Source organism: Gigantopelta aegis, chromosome 11, assembly GCF_016097555.1.
Source record: "Gigantopelta aegis isolate Gae_Host chromosome 11, Gae_host_genome, whole genome shotgun sequence".
Lineage (NCBI taxonomy): Eukaryota > Metazoa > Mollusca > Gastropoda > Neomphalida > Peltospiridae > Gigantopelta > Gigantopelta aegis.
The window spans coordinates 32,328,558-32,349,623 of record NC_054709.1 but is presented as its reverse complement, the minus strand read 5'-3'; the positions used below and the strand labels follow the sequence as shown (position 1 = coordinate 32,349,623).

The window sequence follows — 21,066 nt, the reverse complement described above, 5'->3', positions numbered from 1 at the left end:
ATGGACCCACTGACGGGGATCGATCTCAAACTGACCGTGCATCGAGCGAGCGCTTTACCACTGGGCTACATCCCGCCCCTAACTCCATTGAAAATATACCATTCAGATTTGTACTTGTAAGAAGACAGAATAAAACATTTAACTGATTTTGTATAACTGGATGTATTCTGGTGTGCAATAAATAACCAAATACAATGGTTAGGATTATTATGTGCATAAGCGTACAAGACGGGGACAGGAGGGGCAATTGCCCCCCCCCCCCCCCCCAGTTTTGGAGAAAATCCTCAAAATCGGGCAAAAACAATAGAGAAATCGGGAAAAAATGAAATGGGCTGGGCTGAACATTTTTCACCATGTATTTTCATCATTCTACCTACAGTATTAGTTGTAATCCATGCAAAAATGGGTAGCGATTTGTTTGCAACCCTGTATAGCTGTTTGGCAGTAATGCTAATATGAATAAATGTAATCCAAATTTAGGCACTTTTGTTTAATTCGGGCAAACATCAGCCTGCCCCCCTCTACAAAATTACTCACACATGTCTTAGCAATAACAACTGAAAAGTGGGTTGTGCGTTTCCATGGAGTTTAGTATATATTCAGTTTCTTCAACTTTGTTGTCTAAAATTGTCAGGTGTTTTTCTTCATATTTTGTTATCTCCATGGTTGTCATGGTTGTGTGTTTAAAAGTTTCCTTTTGTATTTGTATTTCATCTTCACAAATTTCGTATGTTATAGACTGGAATTGTGATACAAACTCTAACTACTGTAGCCAGCCAAACAGATTTTAACCAACCAATCAGCAAAAAGGGTGATATCTAACTTTTTGGTATAATCTGATTGGTTCTTGCTATTTCAGTATCATTTTACTATTTAAAAAGGCTCTATTAGTCAACGTTCCGACACCATATAACCGTAAATAAAATGTGTTGAGTGCGTCGTTAAATAAAACATTTCCTTGCTTCCTTCCTTCCTATTAGTCAACGTTCCGACGCCATATAACTGTAAATAAAATGTGTTGAGTGCATCGTTAAATAAAACATTTCCTTGCTTCCTTCCTTCCTTCCTATTAGTTAACGTTCCGACGCCATATAACCGTAAATAAAATGTGTTGAGTGCGTCGTTAAATAAAACATTTCCTTCCTTCCTTCCTATTAGTCAACGTGGGGTGAAACGTAGCCCAGTGGTATAGTGCTCGCTTGATGCGCGGTCGGTTTGGGATCAATCCCTGTTAGTGGGCCCACTGGGCTATTTTTCGCGCCAGCCAGTGCACCACAACTGGTACATCAAAGGCTGTGGTATGTGCTATCCTGTCTATGGGATGGTGCATATAAAAGATCCCTTGCTGCCAATCGAAAAGAGTAGCCCATGAAGTGGCGACATCGGGTTTTCTCTATCAATATCTGTGTGGTCCTTAACCATATATCTGACGCCATATAACCATAAATAAAATGTGTTGAGTGCATCGTTAGATAAAACATTTCCTTCCTTCCTATTAGTCAACGAAATCTTAATGGAAGTAAACTTAGGACTTTCTCTTTGAAAATCTTGCTTTATTTAATGTTCATATGCATTTCACATAACAGAGCTTTTCTTTGACTGCTTCTTGCATTAAGTTGACGGCTTCTCAAACGTGCCGTGCTTGCCTCCAATAGACACTCGACCCGGAAGTCACTGTATCTCGTATGATCCAGGTAAACGGTGTGCAGAGTTTTCTCCCTTTAAATGGATTCTGATTTTTATCTTCTTGTTTAATAAAACCCATACCAGTAGAAGTGAACATTTTGAAAGATACTGAACCTAGCTCTTAGGCAGTATAACAATTTTACCATTAACTTATATATTTTTGCTTTTTGCTGAAATTATCAATTTTGTAGGATACTGTACAATATTTTATTAACCATTCTTCCGTTTGCATATTGGTTACTCAACTTTAAATTCACCCAAACTGCCATTCAAATTACATGGTGAACTGATACATTTTTTTTTTTTTTAAAGTTTAAAAAGTTGTGCAAATATAATTGTTGTCACCAAATATTTCACCAACTTATTTTCGTGCTTATATCCAATTAAGGTTTAAGCACACTGTCGTGGGCACACACCTCAGCTATCTGGGCTGTCTGTCCAGGACAGTGAGTTAGTTGTTAGTGAGAGATGAGGGTGTAGTGGTCGTTAAAACTCGCTCGGGGTGGGAGCAGGTAACCAGTTGCGAACCCTGTACCTACCAGCCAACCTTAACCACGACATCAGCAAGGCTGGTGTCACCACACAATCAGTTGAACCGAAAATCATATGCACCAAGATTGGGTGACCTAATATTTGATATAATATATGTGGTTTTGCCAAATCTCAGTGTTTGTAATACTAGCTCATTAATTAAGTTTACACAAAATTAAAACGGAACACATTTATCTGTAAACTAGGGTCAGTAACTTTCATTGATTTCTGTTTTCTTCTGTCCGTATTTAGTGGGATTAGCATGCCTTATATCATCTACTACTCAGTCTAACCTGATTGTTTCCTTCTTCCATCTATCCACCCCAGAGTAGGGTCTCCACAAGTACTCGGGCACGGGCCGAGTCGAGCAAGATTTGAATCCATTTACATGACTTGAGTGCCCATTCAAGGAAGAGCACTCTCATTTTATTATATTTTTTAAAGTCATTTTGCCATATGCTTTGCCGCAGGTTACATTATAGGCCAATTCAGCGCTGAAATTAAGATGCATAATGCTATTTTACTTTATTCTTTAATCTTTTTATCATCTAGTGTAGGCTAACTGTCGGATAGTCGGGTTCGGGTCAATTTTGACCCTTGAGTACCCAAGTGTAATATTTTGGACTCTTGGAGGCCATACCCCCAAGTCACCATGCCAGCCCTTCTGGAATACTAATATCTATTAACCATTATGAAGTGTGTGTCTGGAAGTGTGTCTGGCTGTCTGCCTGTCTGCCTGTCTGCTTACGTACATATGTAGTACATAATATTATGTCTGTGTCTGTCTAATTATTAATCTGGCCATCTGTCTTGCATCTTGTGATAGCAGTTATCATCTAATAATAATATTTCAGTTCCATGTTGTTCCTTTCTGCTCAATTAATATATATATATAATATATAATACATGTAATGCTTTTAGACTACACTAAGCATCTTTGGTTTTATGTACCGGTAGTATAAATACATACTTTGAATTTATCTATTTCAGTATTGAATTAGTGATTATTGATTTGTAGAATGAATAATGTAGTCTTCTTTTTGTTTGTTTGTATTTTGTCATAGAATGAGAAAATGCCAAAATATTTTAGTAAAGTTGCCCCTAACAATAGAATTGTTTGCTTTTATGTTGCAGTGGTTAACATGTTAACATTTGTTTACAGCAGAGATGAAAAACATTCGTGAATTTTAGTGCCATCCAAAAACAGTTTTTTAAAGGGGCCATCTCAAAGTTAAATATAAAAATTATACCTTGAATTGCATGTGACTCCATTTTCAAAATTACATCCAAATCTCATTTACCATTACCACTGTTGTTATGAATAGGGGCGACTGACAGACATCACAATTTGAATTTGAATTGTTTTCCATATTGACAATGAACTGGCTATTATTTTAATGCCAAGAATTCTTGAGGAAGCCACTCTTTAACATACCGGGGGTATTAAATATTTAATCATTATTACCCATATACATGTATGGGCAGAGAGAAGTGGGAAAGAAAAAAAACATTTCTTCCCCTAGATATGTTTTGACATCATAAACAGTGCTTCACTATAGGCTTTGACGTCACAACTGTTAACTGATCATTTTAGTGTGTGAAGCCGTTAATTAAGTTTAAGAATAGTTTCCATGGTGGCAGTCATGTCAACAACTTAACTTACATCATCAGCGATACGTACGTCACAGCTATGATGCAACACTGTCTTATGTTCTCAACTTGCAAACTTGTTTTCATTAACAGTATCGTGAGAAAATCTTCTATAAACTGATAACTATTGAAAATGGGTAATAAATAGAATACCGAACTCGCTACTCGGCAATACCGTTTATCTTGCACTCGTGAATTAATGTTGCCCTTCCCTCACCAATTCATGATTGCAAAATAAACATTATTGCCCTGTAGCTCACTGAGTAGTCTTGAGTTAATTGTGTAAAAGATTATGTATGGCATCAATTAATTTCACAAATGTACGTAAAAATAGCGAAATACGAAACTTGAAACTTTGAGAATGTGCCTTTAAGAAAAAAGCTCCTATTGACCTTCTCTCCCCCCCCCCCCCTCCACCATCATTGCTTCAAAATGCAGCAAAATGTTCAGGATATTTTTCCCACAGTCATTTTCATCTCTGCTATTGCATAATAGGTTTTTTTTTTATTGCTGATTGCTGTGTAGCTTTTAGAATAATGAATGTCAACATTTTTGTTATTGAAGGTGGGCCCCCTCCTGATGGTGGTCATAAAGGTAAGACACACAGTTCCCACTTACACTCCTCCCCCAGGTTGATTTACGCCCCTCCCCCAGGTTGACTTACACCCTTCCCCCAGGTTGACTTACACCCTCCCCCAGGTTGACTTACACCCCTCCCCCAGGTTGTTTATAATATTTCAAAGTAATAATTAAGCTGCTAACTAGAATTCAAGGACGGCAATTTTACGTTCCTGATTTTGCTGTCATAGGTCAGATAGTTCTAACATTTTTGTTTTGACAACTAAAATTACGTATTCAGTATATATAGAAATACATGTAGAAGCTTATAAGTGCTGTAGTTCTGCTATGTGTTGAATTATACATGACACATTATATTCAAAGTTGGGACAGATGTTACGCAGTCGGTTGAGTGCTCGCTTGAGGTGCTGGCATCACAGGATCAGACCATTTCGGTGGATCCATTCAGTTGATTGTTTTTTCTCTCGTTCCAACCAGTGTACCTCAACTGGTCAAAGGCTGTGGAGTGTGCTTTTAATTTAAGATCTCTTATTGCATTAGGAAAACCTGTGCGCTACAACAGCTTGCTCAGAATGTGCACGTAAAACCCTCTGACCTGACCTGACCTAATTAGGACAAATGTAGCGGGTTTCCTCTGACTGTGTGTCAGAATTACCAAATGTTTGACATCCAATAGCCGATGATTAATTCATCAATGTGCTCTAGTGGTGTCGTTAAACAAAACAAACTTCATTCAAAGCTGGGACAGGTGTAGCTCAGTGGTAGAGTGTTCACGTGAGATGTGTTGGGTTGTTTGATACTTGGACTCGGGTTTCTTCCTGTTCCAACCATTGCCCCATGAACGACTGGTACCATATATTGAGGGCTGTGGTACATACTGATAAAAAATCCATTGCTGCATTGTATGCAGAATAAGCCTATGTGGTGACATCTCCATTTTTGTGTCTGTCTGTCTGTCTTCGTGTCTGTCTGTCTCCTTTTTTGTCTTTCTGTCTCGTTTTCTCGTTCCAGCCAGTGCTCCACAACTGGTGTATCAAAGGCCATGGTATGTACTATCCTGTCCGTGGGATGGTGCATATAAAAGACCCCTGTTGCTAATCAAAAAGAGTAGCCCATGAAGTGGCGACAGTGGGTTTCCTCTTTCAATATCTGTGTGGTCTTTAACCATATGTCTGACGCCATATAACTGTAAATGAAATGTGTTGAATGCGTTGTTAAATAAAAACATTTCCTTCCTTCCTTCCTTCCTCTGCATGTCTCTCTTTCTTCCCTCTCTCTCCTCCTCTTTCTCTTGCTCACTGTTGCTTGCTCTGTCTCATTTTCTGTCTTTCTCTCTCTCTCTGTCTCTGTCTCTTTTCTCTCTGTGTGTCTGTCTGTCTCTGTCGCTATCTCTCTCTGTCTCTCTCTATCTCTCTCTCTCTCTCTCTCTCTCTCTCTCTCTCTCTCTCTCTCTCTCTCTCTCTCTCTCTCTCTCTCTCTCTCTCTCTCTCTCACAAGTGTTTAAAAGGACTATTCATAGTCACGAAAATAGACAATTTAAAATATATTTAGCTGAAATAACTATTTCTTTCTTTTTTTCTCTCTCCAGATATGGCAAATATAAAACATGTAATAGAACACCAGATCCGGCAGCAACCTGCGCCTGTTCAACAGCAGGTTGTCCAGCCAGTTGTCCAGCCCGTTGTCCAGCCTTGTGTCCAGCCTTGTGTCCAGCCAGTTGTCCAGCAGTACCAGTTACCTCCTGTCCAGCACGTGCAACACATCCAGCACATCCAGCCCGCACCCACCACACACATCATGCCACAGGTCACCACGATACAGGCAGCACAGCCCTGCATGCAGGCCATGCCGACTATTGGCATCATCAGTGAAAAACAGGACAAAGGATTCAACAAGGGAGGTAAGCATGTGGGGCCATGCAAGCATGCCTCTGAGAATTGAAAATTGGTGTAATACATTTATCTGCCATTTAGATATATAGCCATATGCATTATCAGCGAAACAGGACAAAGGGTTCAACAAGGGAGGTAAGCAGAAAGGACTTCATACAACTGGCAGTTGAGCTAAAAGTTTTCACCCCTGAACCACTATTGTTAAGCATGGTGTCCGAAGCCTTTTTTCCTGTTCTTGTACTTTTTTTTTTCTTATAAGTAATGGAAACAGTGGCAATAAGGACCATGTGGACATATGGAACTAGTTCAAATCCACTCACATCATCCACCACCACCCCCCCCCCCCCCCCACCCCCCAGCCCCTGAGGGTGGAGTGAGATCAGTGTCACAGGGGTTTCAGTAAGCCGGACTGACATCTCATAGTGCTGAATTGCAATTTTTGTGTGTTTGGCAGTCACGGTCATGGTAGGTCGTGGTAATGTCGTTTCAAAGCATGCCTGTCATGGGGGTGTATGGTCTGATCATCTCCGTCCAGGAGAGAAAAAGGGTTGGGGGAGGGAAAAGGTGGGATTCTCCATCCAGGATAGGAAAAGGGTTGGGGCAGACGAAAAAGTGGGATTCTCCACCCAGGATAGGAAAAGGGTTGGGGCAGACGAAAAGGTGGGATTCTCCACCCAGGATAGAAAAAGGGTTGGGGGAGGGGAAAAGGTGGGATTGTCCATCCAGGATAGAAAAAGGGTTGGGGGAGGGGAAAAGGTGGGATTCTCCACCCAGGATAGGAAAGGGGGGGGGGGGGGGGAATTCTCCGTCCAGGAGAGTAAAGGGATTGGAGGTGTGTGTGAAAAGGTGAGATTCTTGAACATGACTGTTAAGGGCAAGGGTTGGAAGCATGCAAGGTGGTGGTTTGGTGGTGTGGAATTTGCAAATGATCCCAGTGGGAATTTTAGCCAAAGTGAATGTTGCACATTTAGTTTCTTCAGGAGATTTGGCGCTTAATTTGGAATGGTTTGGTTGAAAGAAATCTTTGGTTTGGTAATGATATGGTTTGCTATTTGTAATTTGAAAAACTGTCTCTCACTGACGTCTCTGGTGGTGATGTGTTTTCCTATTTATATCTTGAAGACTGTTTCTCATTGGCCTGTCTGGTGTAGTTTGAAAGACTGTCTTTTATTGGCCGCTATATTTGTTTTATATCTTGAAGACTGTTTCTCATTGGCCTGTCTGGTGTAGTTTGAAAGACTGTCTTTTATTGGCCGCTATATTTGTTTTATATCTTGAAGACTGTTTCTCATTGGCCTGTCTGGTGTAGTTTGAAAGACTGTCTTTTATTGGCCGCTATATTTGTTTTATATCTTGAAGACTGTTTCTCATTGGCCTGTCTGGTGTAGTTTGAAAGACTGTCTTTTATTGGCCGCTATATTTGTTTTATATCTTGAAGACTGTTTCTCATTGGCCTGTCTGGTGTAGTTTGAAAGACTGTCTTTTATTGGCCGCTATATTTGTTTTATATCTTGAAGACTGTTTCTCATTGGCCTGTCTGGTGTAGTTTGAAAGACTGTCTTTTATTGGCCGCTATATTTGTTTTATATCTTGAAGACTGTTTCTCATTGGCCTGTCTGGTGTAGTTTGAAAGACTGTCTTTTATTGGCCGCTATATTTGTTTTATATCTTGAAGACTGTTTCTCATTGGCCTGTCTGGTGTAGTTTGAAAGACTGTCTTTTATTGGCCGCTATATTTGTTTTATATCTTGAAGACTGTTTCTCATTGGCCTGTCTGGTGTAGTTTGAAAGACTGTCTTTTATTGGCCGCTATATTTGTTTTATATCTTGAAGACTGTTTCTCATTGGCCTGTCTGGTGTAGTTTGAAAGACTGTCTTTTATTGGCCGCTATATTTGTTTTATATCTTGAAGACTGTTTCTCATTGGCCTGTCTGGTGTAGTTTGAAAGACTGTCTTTTATTGGCCGCTATATTTGTTTTATATCTTGAAGACTGTTTCTCATTGGCCTGTCTGGTGTAGTTTGAAAGACTGTCTTTTATTGGCCGCTATATTTGTTTTATATCTTGAAGACTGTTTCTCATTGGCCTGTCTGGTGTAGTTTGAAAGACTGTCTTTTATTGGCCGCTATATTTGTTTTATATCTTGAAGACTGTTTCTCATTGGCCTGTCTGGTGTAGTTTGAAAGACTGTCTTTTATTTGCCGCTATATTTGTTTTATATCTTGAAGACTGTTTCTCATTGGCCTGTCTGGTGTAGTTTGAAAGACTGTCTTTTATTGGCCGCTATATTTGTTTTATATCTTGAAGACTGTTTCTCATTGGCCTGTCTGGTGTAGTTTGAAAGACTGTCTTTTATTGGCCGCTATATTTGTTTTATATCTTGAAGACTGTTTCTCATTGGCCTGTCTGGTGTAGTTTGAAAGACTGTCTTTTATTGGCCGCTATATTTGTTTTATATCTTGAAGACTGTTTCTCATTGGCCTGTCTGGTGTAGTTTGAAAGACTGTCTTTTATTGGCCGCTATATTTGTTTTAATTTGCAGATCTTAAGACTTTTAGTTCATTCATTCATTTATAATTACTTTTGTGCTTATATCCAATTTAGGTTCAAACGTGCTGTCCTGGGCACAAACCTCAGCTGTCTGAACTATCTGTTTGGGACAGTGGGTTAATGGTTAGTTGTTAGTGGTTAGTGAGAGAAAAATCAGTGTAGTGGCCTTAACCTTAACCGGTGTGGTATAGGTTGAAAGAAAGGCTGTCTATCATTGGATGGTGTTGTGTTGATTGAAAGACTGTCTATCATTGGATGGTGTTGTATCGATTGAAAGACTGTCTATCATTGGCTGGTGTTGTATAGATTGAAAGAAAGACTGTCTATCATTGGCCGGTGTAGTATAGATTAAAAGAAAGACTGTCTATCATTGGATGGTGTTGTATAGATTGAAAGAAAGACTGTCTATCATTGGCTGGTGTAGTATAGATTAAAAGAAAGACTGTCTATCATTGGCTGGTGTTGTATAGATTGAAAGACTGTCTATCATTGGCCAGCTTAGTATAGATTGAAAGAAAGACTGTCTATCATTGGCCGGTGTAGTATAGATTAAAAGAAAGACTGTCTATCATTGGCTGGTGTAGTATAGATTGAAAGAAAAACTGTCTATCATTGGCCGGTGTTGTATAGATTGAAAGACTGTCTGTCATTGGCCGGTGTAGTATAGATTGAAAGAAAGACTGTCTATCATTGGCCAGTGTGGTATATTTTGAAAGAAAGACTATCTATCATCGGCTGGTCTGCAATAGATTGAAAGACTGTCTATCATTGGCCTATCTGGTACAGATTAAAAGAAAGACTGTCTATCATAGGATGGTGTGGTGTGCTATTTTTAGATTTCATGGACATGATGATGATCCAAAATGCCCAGATGAATCACTATATCATGCAGCAGATGATGATGCAGAACATCCAGCCGCGCGTCATAGCCACTGCCCCCGTGGCCGCCGCACAGCAAGTCGTAAGTCACACTCGGAGGACGGACCACGCTAACCCTTGTACAGTCAATCTGGCACCCTTGTAGTAGCCATTTTAACCTTTTCACATTCATCATGTGCCAGGCATTTTAAACTTTTTATATTCAACATCGGGGACCTAATTCACTAAACTCTCGCAACTTTGCGATCTCGCAGTGCAGTGCTAAAAGCCTTACAAAGAGGATGCTTCGTTGTCTAGCAGAGCCCAAGAGACCTTTGTGAATTATAGGCCCCTGGCCCTCAGATTTCACGAAAACTATTGTTTCCGATACTGTAACTATAGCGTGTTGGTAAAATCACGGAAAACAAATTTAATGTTTTATGATTATTATATCAAGTACGACAATTCCACAAAAATAATCGACAGTTTCCGACGGGTTCCCATGGTCACAAGGCACAGAACCGAAAAAGTGTTTCCCATGAAATTAGAAATCTTACTATGGCCTGCAACATGTCAGGTATTTTAACCTTTTCACATTCGAATTGTTGGGGAATTTGAACCCTTGTCACCTTGTTGACCATCACAAGGTCTTGCCTCTCAAGGTTAAATGCCTGGTTTAGCTACTCACTGCTCACTAATATCACAAATAGGTTTTTTTTTCCAGACTCTTCTTCATGTTTTCTGTGAGATGTGCCATCATTGTCGGATCACCATATATACGCTCACAGATGCACAAGTTTGATTTTTAATAACTAAAATCCTAATCCGATTAAAAAAACTTAAGTGCAACTTTTAACACCATTTGTAATTATGTTGGTGCTATTTTTAGATTTCATGGACATGATGATGTTTGAGAATGTGCAGATGCATCATATGGTGATGCAACAGATGATGCTACAAAACTTCGCTCCTAAAGTAGCCATAGCCCAGGCCCCTGCACAAACTACTGTCGTAAGTCCGTAGTTGTAGGGCATGCTTCTATAAAAACTACAGTTTTAAGCCCAGGCTTTCTACGAGAACTGCTGTTGTAAATCCGTAATCATAGCTAGGTAGCCATAGACCAAGTCTGTAGTTGCAGTTCATGCTTCTTTAAAAACTATTATAGTTTTAAGTCTATAGTTGTAGCCGTGGCTCCTGTACAAACTACTGTTGTACGTCCATAGTTGCAGTTCATGCTTCTTTAAAAACTAATTTTCAGTCCCATTTCAACTCTACCCTCCCCCTCCCCCTCCCCCATCCCGAGACAGGCCACCAATCTTATCGGAGGTCGGACTCTGGATGGGCGTGTTCGAAACCCTAGTGGTATGTGAGCACGTTAAAGTACTGTAGTTCTCAATCAATCAATCAATCATAGCCATAGCACTGGCCCCTATTCAAACCACTGTCGTAGCGCCATAGTTGTAGATCATCATGATGCTTTAAAGACTGCAGTTAAATCTGTAGTTTTACACAAACTACTGTCATAAATGTGTTGTTATAACTCTATGCAAATTACTGTCGCAAGTCTGTAGTTGTCACTCTACACAGAAGTCTTTGCTGTCACAAGCCTAGTTATAGCTCACAGACAGCTGTCTTAAGTCTGTAATTACAGCACTACACAAACTGCTGTTATGTCTGTAGTTATAGTGCTATATACAAACTACTGTCACCCATAAATATAAAGCTTGTACAAAATCAGAATACCTGTAGTTGTAAGTCTGTAAGTTTGGACATTTATTTGTATTGATCATACTAACTTACTAAGCCTCTAATTATTTAAAATCTCATTTCTGTACATTGCAGACTATATAATGCTGAACTGATTTATTCACATCATGTTAGGACTAGATGAATTTATTAACATTTTCAATACTTTTGTGTATAGGTGCAACTCTTCCATAGTTTAAATTATCTCTATTTCTACGTTATTTGCTGAATCAGTATATTGTGTAGTATACTACACAATATACATTAGTGATAATTTAAGTTTTATAAAATACAAGTACATGCATTATGTTCTTATTAAAATACAAATATATGTTGTACAGAAGAAGGTTAAATATTTAAAAAATATAAATTAAAAAAAATATTTTTGGACTGAAAGTTCTTTTAGCACTAGGATGTTTTCATAACTTCTGTTTAAATGAAGATTCAAATGAAATAAATTAAAATGTTCACTGAAAGGTGATCAATTTGCCGCTCTCCTAAAGATTCCCAGGCGAGTGTGGAGGGGTCGGGAGTGATCACTCACCTTTACTGGCAAAGACTGGAAACTGATCATTGACTGGACAAAAGAAATACTGAAAGATATTTTAATGAACCAAAGAATTTCAAATATTTTAACTAATCAAAGAAATGAAAATCAATTATTCTATGAAATGACAGGTTTGGTTATTGCAAATAAGTTATTAAATGTAAATATTTTTAATATATATATAAATTATGTCACATTATAATATATATTTCAGCGAAATATAGACATGCACAGGAATGATAAAACAAACAAAAAACTCAACAAACAAAACAATGTATATATATATATATATACACACACACACACATATGAGATTGAAAGAAAAATGATATTGAAATATATCTTCAATTATAAATGATGTGCAATTTGGCTTTCATTGTGAATATTGAAAATGATATGTTTTTAAATAATTTATTGTTATATATTAAAAATACGGCCTCCATTAGGCATCAGTTTGCGAAATGACCCCAAATAATTGAGGCATTCAAAGGACTATCACAATAGCTTTGTTTTAATATAACATATACAATGTATAATACTCCCTTTTGCAGCCTGCGAATTTTATGAACAATTGGCAAATTTTATTTTAATTTCGCGAAGAAAAATTCCTGCAATAATTGATATTTGCTGGGAAAATAACGGAGTTTTGCATTTTTGGTGAAATGTTTTGCACGCCAGAGCTAGCCCTTGTCTTTACTCGCATATGAATACTGAAAATAATACTTTTAATTAATCATATACATTTTGAGAAATAAAATTTTAATTATTTGGAATACTATTAACTAAACAATTTTAGTTAATCAATAAAAAAAAGATAATTTGTTTTAAAGTTATCTATTATTAATAATTTCATTGTTGAGAATAGAAATTTTTATTTGTATTTATTATATTATTTTAAAATGTAAATAATGTGAAATAAAAAAGAATTTGATGGTTGTAAATAGAAATTTTAATTGAGCGTACACTATTTTAAAGTGTAAATACTTAGAATAAAACAATAAAATAATGTAACTAGTGTATTTGGTTAAAGAAAAGGTAACCTCGTTTGAGTAAAGGGAAGAAAATTATATTTAACCACAAGATAGCTGTTTGATTTAAGGGAATATAATTAACTTTGATTGAAAAAAAAAAAACTGACTGGCTACAGGCAACATAATTACATATAACTATGCCTAAAGAGAACTTATTTATATTTGGCTAAAGAGTAACTTCTTACGATCAAATTTTGGTAGCTGCTGGCGAGTTCTTAATTGTTTTTTATTCCATACTGGAAAAGGGAGTACTTGAAGTGTGTGTTTTATTAAAATGTGGCTCGTTCGTTAACCTGCCTCAGTAGACAAAGTGCAGTAGTCGAGAGATCGCTTACATAGCTTAGTGCGGTAGTCCTTTGAAGGCCTCAATGTTTGAGTGATTTGACAGATGCCAGCCGCGAGACCAGTTTATCACCATCACTTTCAGGCCGTGTCAGCACCAGCGCCACCTATACACCACTACCAGTCTCTTCCCCCGATGGAGGGGGGCTTCTCGTAAGTATCTCAGAGATAACAATGTTTTTTTGTGTGTAATTATACATTTTATATAATAATATATATATTTTATATTGTTATATAATCTGTGTAATAATACATTTAATATTGCTTGCTAACATTATATAATAATATATTTTATAGTGTTATATATTTTATATATAATACATTTTATATTGCTTGTTAACATTTTAGTGTAATGTTAATTTGGTGAAAAGCTGTCATTTGGTAAATCACCAAATGCAATATCACAAGAAATTGGCTAGTGTTATATTTAAACAAATAATTATAATACATTTTATATTGTTTGCTAACTTTGTGTTCTAATGTAAATGAGGTATAAAGCTGTCAATTGCGAAATTACTAAATATTAATTCATGTTGAATTTGGCAAGTATATTTCACAGAAATAGCCAATAAAATCACCAAGAACTGGCTATTATATTTTTTAATAAAAATTAATACAATTTATATTACATACTAATTTTTACAACATTGTCAATTGTAAAAATTACCTAATGTAAATTCATATTGAATTTGGCAAATATATTTCACAGAAATTACCAAACAAATTCACAAAAAAAGCAACTATTATTATACTTTTTGTATAATATAGTAATACATTTTATGTTACATGTTAGCCAAGTGTAAATTCATGTCGAATTTGGTAATTAAATGTTCCAGAAATCACAAAAAAATGGCTGTTAGATATTTTGTACAATAAAACATTTTATATTGATTGTTAACAATTCATCTAATGTTGAAAGGGTTTTAGGCTGTTGATTGTTAAATCACCTAAATACAAATTAACGTTAAATTTGTTGAAAATATATTTTATTACTAATTTGCCAAAAAAACGAATAAGAAAATCTAATGAATACAATTCTTTAAAAAGTCATAACTTTGTTATATTTTGTTCGAGTAACTGAAAATTGAATATGGCCACCGATTTTGTGTCCAAATCTGCCAGTGCTTAAAAAAATTGATTCCAGCTTAAACCCTGTTTGATAATGATAATAATAATGATGATGATAATGATAATAATGATAATAGAATAATAGAATAATAGTAAAAGTAGTAGAAAAGTAATAGTAATAATAGTAATAGTAACAATTAATAAAAATGATTTTCGTATTTGTGATATACATATTTAATGTACATTTCATATAGTAACACATTAGATAAGTAAATGAGGATACATTTTATATAATAGTAATTAATGTGTTGCTTGCTAATATTATATCCGCTTTTATCATATTAATTAATTATAATAATAGTAAATGTAATAGTAAAACTGACTGTAGGCATCTTTTATTTGTCTGTATCTATATATATATATACATTTTGTATATATGAAGAGTTCAGGTGCAAAACGCAATATAAACCATTTTCTTTCTTTTTTTAGTTAAAGCCATTATTGTATGTCAGTGAGAGCTAATCATAGGCCTGCTGATTTGCCGCAAAACGCGATTGATCCTTATGAAATTGTATTGGGTAAATCCGGTTTTTTTTTAGTCAAAACATGATATACACCAATTAAAAAAATCACTTTTACTGAAAATTAACAAAATGGATATATCGCATGTTGCGCCTAAACTCTTCATATATATATATATATAATATTATATATATATAGATATATATATATATATACATGTATATATCTATATCTATGTGTATATATATACATGTATATATGTATATGTATATGTGTATGTATATATGTATATATGTATATGTGTATGTATATGTATATGTGTATGTGTATGTGTATGTGTATGTGTATATATATATATATATATATATATATATATATATATAAATGCACAAAGTAACCTTTTGTTTGAAACTCAAAAAAAAAGTATCTGGGTGGGGGTAATAAAACAAAATATTGATGTGAAAATTTACTATACACATATGTGTGTAGTGCATATAGCTGGTAACTGGCCTGCTTGTGTTTTTATTAAGTCATTTTAAGTAGCAGTAGTACCAGAAAAGAAACTGTATCTGACATATATTTTAGTTGTTAAAACGACTGGATTATAATCAGAACTATCTTTGCAATTAATGTGAAAGATCATCCTTAGCATTAGTTTCTGTTAGAAATACTTTGTGATTTCCAATTTCCAATACCCGTATATCACGTTATGTAACCGTAGTTTTAGGTTAATATATTTGAGAACATAACTCTTAATAATGTGACTAACATACTTATAGATTTAATTAATATATCATGTATGGTACACTAAAACTTATTATTTGTAGAACAGGATTAAATATTAACCACTAATTAATGGATAACTTAATTCAGAGCAAAGAATGTTTTACTATTCCGTTAAAAGGAACTGTGTACTTTAATTGTATGTTTGACAGTTTATGGGTGTGTTTCTGTTATGCTGTATAATTACATTAAACATTTCATAATTGTAGTCAAATCCATTAATAGATATATATATACTCGGCCAAAACAAGTCAGTTTTAAAGTCTTGGTGTTTGAATCCTCCATAAAAAGACTAGATATACTCACCCTATAGTGTAGCAGGTACTAACTGTCTTATTAGATTTAGTTCATGTAAAAGATAAGATCAGTTGGCCAAAAAGTTAATCAAAAATAGATTTCTTTGGTGAATTAACATAACGGTGATTCAGTTTCTTTGACTGAGACAAAAACTAAATTTTGAAACAAATTTTATATAAAAAAAATTCATGAAACTACTAACAATAATATTATATCAAGATTAAACCATGTAATATCATTGTTATGAGATTATAATATTATTAAAGTATTATGTGTGTTACTGTACTATTACTTGTGCTGTATTCAAGCTTTTCAACATGTGTCACAGGTTGGTCAGATATGCAGAAGAAAAGTTGATTTCAGTATTCATTTTTTATGGAATATTGACTTATTTCATTGTTATTAATGCACCAAACACACCATATGGTTAGATTTATGCATGTGTTAATATGTTGTCATTACACACCCGGTTATTTTAAAATACTTTGTTTTATCTCCTGGTTGTGTAAATGTGGCCTGTTGCGTAATTGTGGCCTAAACCACTTCCATTACAACTAATTTTTTTTTTTATTACCAGGGTTTCTGCCAGAGGGTACAGAAGGTAAAATTATGTTTCCTTAAATCTTGGAAATTAATGGGCATAATTTTATAATTTTTTTTATAGATTATAGTAAAAGAACTGCCATTTAAAATGTGTAAAAGTGCATGGAATGCACTGTCCTGTTTACTAAACTACCGGTACAACTATTTCAAAACATTTGACTGAAGTACAGTCATCTTAAGTAGTGCAAACGATCATTCCATACCAACCTTGGTATTGTACCGGTAGTGGTTCAGCCACCAAACTTAAGGCTGTTAGGTACTGGGTTCAAATCCCAGTACTGGCTCCCACCCAGAGCAAGTTTAACAACTCATTGGGTAGATGTAAGGCCAGTACACCGACTTTTCTCTCACTAACCACTAACCCACTGGCCAGATAGCTGTGTGTGCCCAGGACAGTGGGCTTGAACCTTAATTGGATATAAGTACAAAAATAACTATAAACAAACAAACAAACAAACAAACCGTTCCTTCAAGTCTAGTTCTGTGTAACCTATTTTTAGTTTGCCGTTTAAATTGTTAATGTCTTGGAAAAAACCCTGCCAAAGTACAAAAAAATAAAATGTAGATTTTGTGTTCAATATTTCACACCTGTATCATATTGTAAATGTACAAGCCAAGGGATTTTGTTCTGTCATTTCTGGCTTTGTCTTAGCAACATTGGGATTACTAATCAGTGGTTAAACTTGCAAACATATTCCATCTTTATAGCCTTTCCTCCTAACCTCCCATGGGCTTAATAAATACGGTTCAATAATAATTATTAATTAACCCATCTAAATTTGAGCCGAAATTATATTATATTAATAATATATATGGGTTAGGAATGTTAATATTTTTCTTTAAGGGCGCAGCCAAAATTTATTAATCCCAGTTTTCCCTTTTTCATACTTTTGGCATTAATATTCAAAATTTAAAAATTGACCATATTTGTTAGGTTATCTCTATCCCGAGTGAGACCCCCGATCCTGTTGGAGGCGGACTCGAGATAGGTGTGTTCGAAACCCTAGTGGTATATGGACACGTTAAACCAGTTACTAAGCTAAGCTAAGCAAACATGTTTTTCATCTTCTAGGTTGCACACCACCATTTGTTATTAGCTGCTTGATATAATACGACTTAGGAAATAGGCCTTTGTTAGAAAAATACCATAAAATACTAAAATGCCTTTTGAAATATTTCTTTGATGATTACAGGTAAGCTGACCTCTATAGTTTTTAAATAACTCAGAAGTTCGAAGCTAATTATTAGTTTTGTTACTAACTGATAACATCAATACTGTACGTGACTTAAGTTTGTTTTTGCTTAACAACACCACTAGAGCACATTGATTTATTCATCATCGGCTATTGGATGTCAAACACATGGTCATTTGGATACTCATAGAGAGGAAACATTAGTAGCAAGGGATCTTTTATATGCACCACCCCACAGACATGATAGCACATACCACGGCCTTTGATATACCAGTCGTGGTGCACTGGCTGGGACGAGAAATAACCTAATGGGCCCACCGACGGGAACCAATCCTAGACCGACCGCTCATCAAGCGAGCGCTCTACCACTGGGCTACATTCTGCCCTGTCCGTGGTTTAAGAGTAAATAGTTTGAAATGTTAGTAGTCAGTCTGTTGAGGTTTTGTGTGTCTGTTATTAAGAACCTGAACATCAGTAAAAATGGCATCCATGTAGCCCTGTCTACATGGTCCTATTTGGCGCAGAATTTATTCCGACACGGACGCTGTACTGAAATGCATGCAGAAGTAAATGGTGGTGTGTAACTTTGAGGATATTTGTATTCCTGACATACTTTGCAGGGATTTTAGAATGTTAAAAAAATCCACTAGCCATGGGATCAAAGATTTTAAAAATGTACTAGCCAGGATTAAAAATTCACTAGCCCTACTTTACTTTAAGTTAATACAATTTTACTAAATAATAGTAATAATCAGATATGTCACCTAAAGAGGGAGATAGCGCTTAAAAACACTGACATTGGGGGTTGGGGTGGGGTCAGGATATTCATATTTACAAAATAACTTAACTGCAACATTTTACCAAAAAAATTCATGGCATGGCAATAGCAGTTATTTACTAGCCCAAAATTGAATATCACAAGCCATGGGAGTGGGGCTACCATAATCTAGAAGTCCTGGAGGATATTTGTATTCCTTATATATTGTTGTAAGCAAACAATAAAGATAGTTTTGTATTATTTATTTAATTTTCTACTACGCTAGTTTTGATTTAGTGAACTAGTCTGGGAGTGGCAGTCCTCTTTGTGATGGTGAAACAGGCAATGATAGCTCTGGGTGAACAAAACGTTTTGCCAGATTATCTCGAAAATGCAAAACCTATAAGCTGTTTTCCAATAAAATATCAATCAGTACACATTTTGTTTTCTTCGCCAAATTAAAATAAAATTTCCCAATTCTTAAAATTTGCGATTGGCGAATTTGACGAGTGGCAGAGTTAGCCCTGAAAGGAGATATTATCGAGTAAAGGATCTCCTCGGGAGTGGCTGTCCTCCTATAGACGAGGCATTAGATAGAGATTCATTGAATCGGCCACTATTTGGCTAAATATCCACTGAACTCTGCATTGTACAGAGATACGATTTTGATTTACTGATAATGGTTTCGTTGTGCCGATTTCTGTTAAATACTAACATGTTGTTATGCATGAATTCCTATTGGTCACTTTTCGGCTTAGTCACATACAGGCTCCTATTTTTGTAGGGTGGTGGGCAGGCTGGCTTTTGCCAAAATTAAACGAAACTGCCCGAATCTGGATAACAACATTTATTCATATTAGCATTACTAGCAAACAGCTAAATAGGGTTGTAAATTAGTCACTACACATTTTTACATTACAATTAATTTTGAGGGTAGAATGATGGAAATATATGGTTAGCACATTTTTTTTCAAAATTTCTGTATACTTTTTGCCCAAATTTGTGGTTTTGCTCCAGCTGCCACATACATGTACCCTCCTGTCTCGTATGCTTATGCCTAGTCATAAACGTGACTGACATCGTTGTACGGTCTGAAATATTTTTAACAAATACCAGAGCATTTCTTGAAACAGTTATAACACATACATATAGGTAACCATATTGTGTATTTGATGAGACGATGATTTTGTGTTTTCGTTAATTAATGAAATAGGTACTAATCACCAGAATATCACATGCTTTACAAAGGAAACATTTAATCTGTGCACTAGACCACCTGCTGTGACATACGTTGAAGGCTTTGGTATGGTTACAAGTTACTACAATATTATGTGATATTGACTACATGTATGTTGTCTTGGTTACAGGGGTGGTTTTTATCCTTTTCAGTAGAGGCGCTACGTTTGGTGGGAGAGGTGAGTTTGGCATGAGCAATGTCATGTTTCCCTAATATTAGTAAGCATGATATATATTTACTTTATATTGTTATACCTTTATAAAATTGTATGTTTATATGATTTTAATTTGTTATTTTGTTTTATCATTGGATGAATTTTTATTCAACAGTATTTTTTTTGTTTACAATATTTAAAAACAAAATTAAATTATTAGCTTGTATTATACATAAGTAACTCTGATTTAAAAAAAAAAATTCTTATTTATAGGAGCATAATTGTTGAATGTATTGATGTTATTGATAGATTCTGTTCGTAATTAATTAAATTTATCTTTTGTTTTTTTGCATTAAATAATATTATATTTCTTTGTGTCTTCTGGAAGTGAAATAATTGTTTATAAAATTATTAATTATTTTAATAACGTATTCATTGTGCAACATTTTAACAACTTTGTTTACTTCAGCATGCAAAATACATTCTTGGTTTTCGCTAACCAAGTATCGTGATTTTTTTTCTTTTTCGGCGTTTTTGGCAAACATAATTTTTCGGTTAACGGCCTTTTTGTAAAGGGAGTTTTTCTTTCTTTTCACCTTATAAAGAAGAATATTTCAATAGCGTACGTTCCTTACAGCAACATTTGTTTCTTATATTAAACAAGATAATTATTAATTGAAAACTTATTAATAATTTTAAATTAAACCGCCCCAGAAAAACATTTCTCCATATTTACTAATAGTGAGGCCAGTATATTTTCTAATAAATGTTGGTTAAAATTAAAAACAAAACAATTAACAGTTTTAATTTTTGCCTTCAAGTTTTAACTTGTTTTAAAACATTAAAAAATATATTATGCACTTTAATAATTGTGTCTAACAGTTGTTTTTTTAAATGTTATTAATTTCTCTTAAAACCTTTGGTCTTCTACGAATTTATCACATTGAAATTTTTATGTCCAGATTTACTAAAGCACCTGATATTGTTTAATTTTTATTTTAAGTTGTTGTGTTTGTTTAGAAATTCTGTTTTCTCACATA

At 35.1% G+C, this 21,066-nt stretch overlaps 1 protein-coding gene across 1 annotated transcript in view; it reads left to right on the top strand.

Annotated features, from left to right (window-relative positions):
• The window catches only part of LOC121385142, an 82,732-nt gene that overhangs the window by 29,199 nt on the left and 32,467 nt on the right, over positions 1–21,066 (top strand). The window contains exons 5-11 of the mRNA XM_041515680.1: positions 1,617–1,694; positions 4,432–4,461; positions 6,035–6,346; positions 10,636–10,757; positions 13,459–13,565; positions 16,660–16,683; positions 20,025–20,083. Coding sequence (XP_041371614.1) covers positions 1,617–1,694; positions 4,432–4,461; positions 6,035–6,346; positions 10,636–10,757; positions 13,459–13,565; positions 16,660–16,683; positions 20,025–20,083 — 732 coding nt within the window. The remainder of the gene's footprint in view (positions 1–1,616; positions 1,695–4,431; positions 4,462–6,034; positions 6,347–10,635; positions 10,758–13,458; positions 13,566–16,659; positions 16,684–20,024; positions 20,084–21,066) is intronic.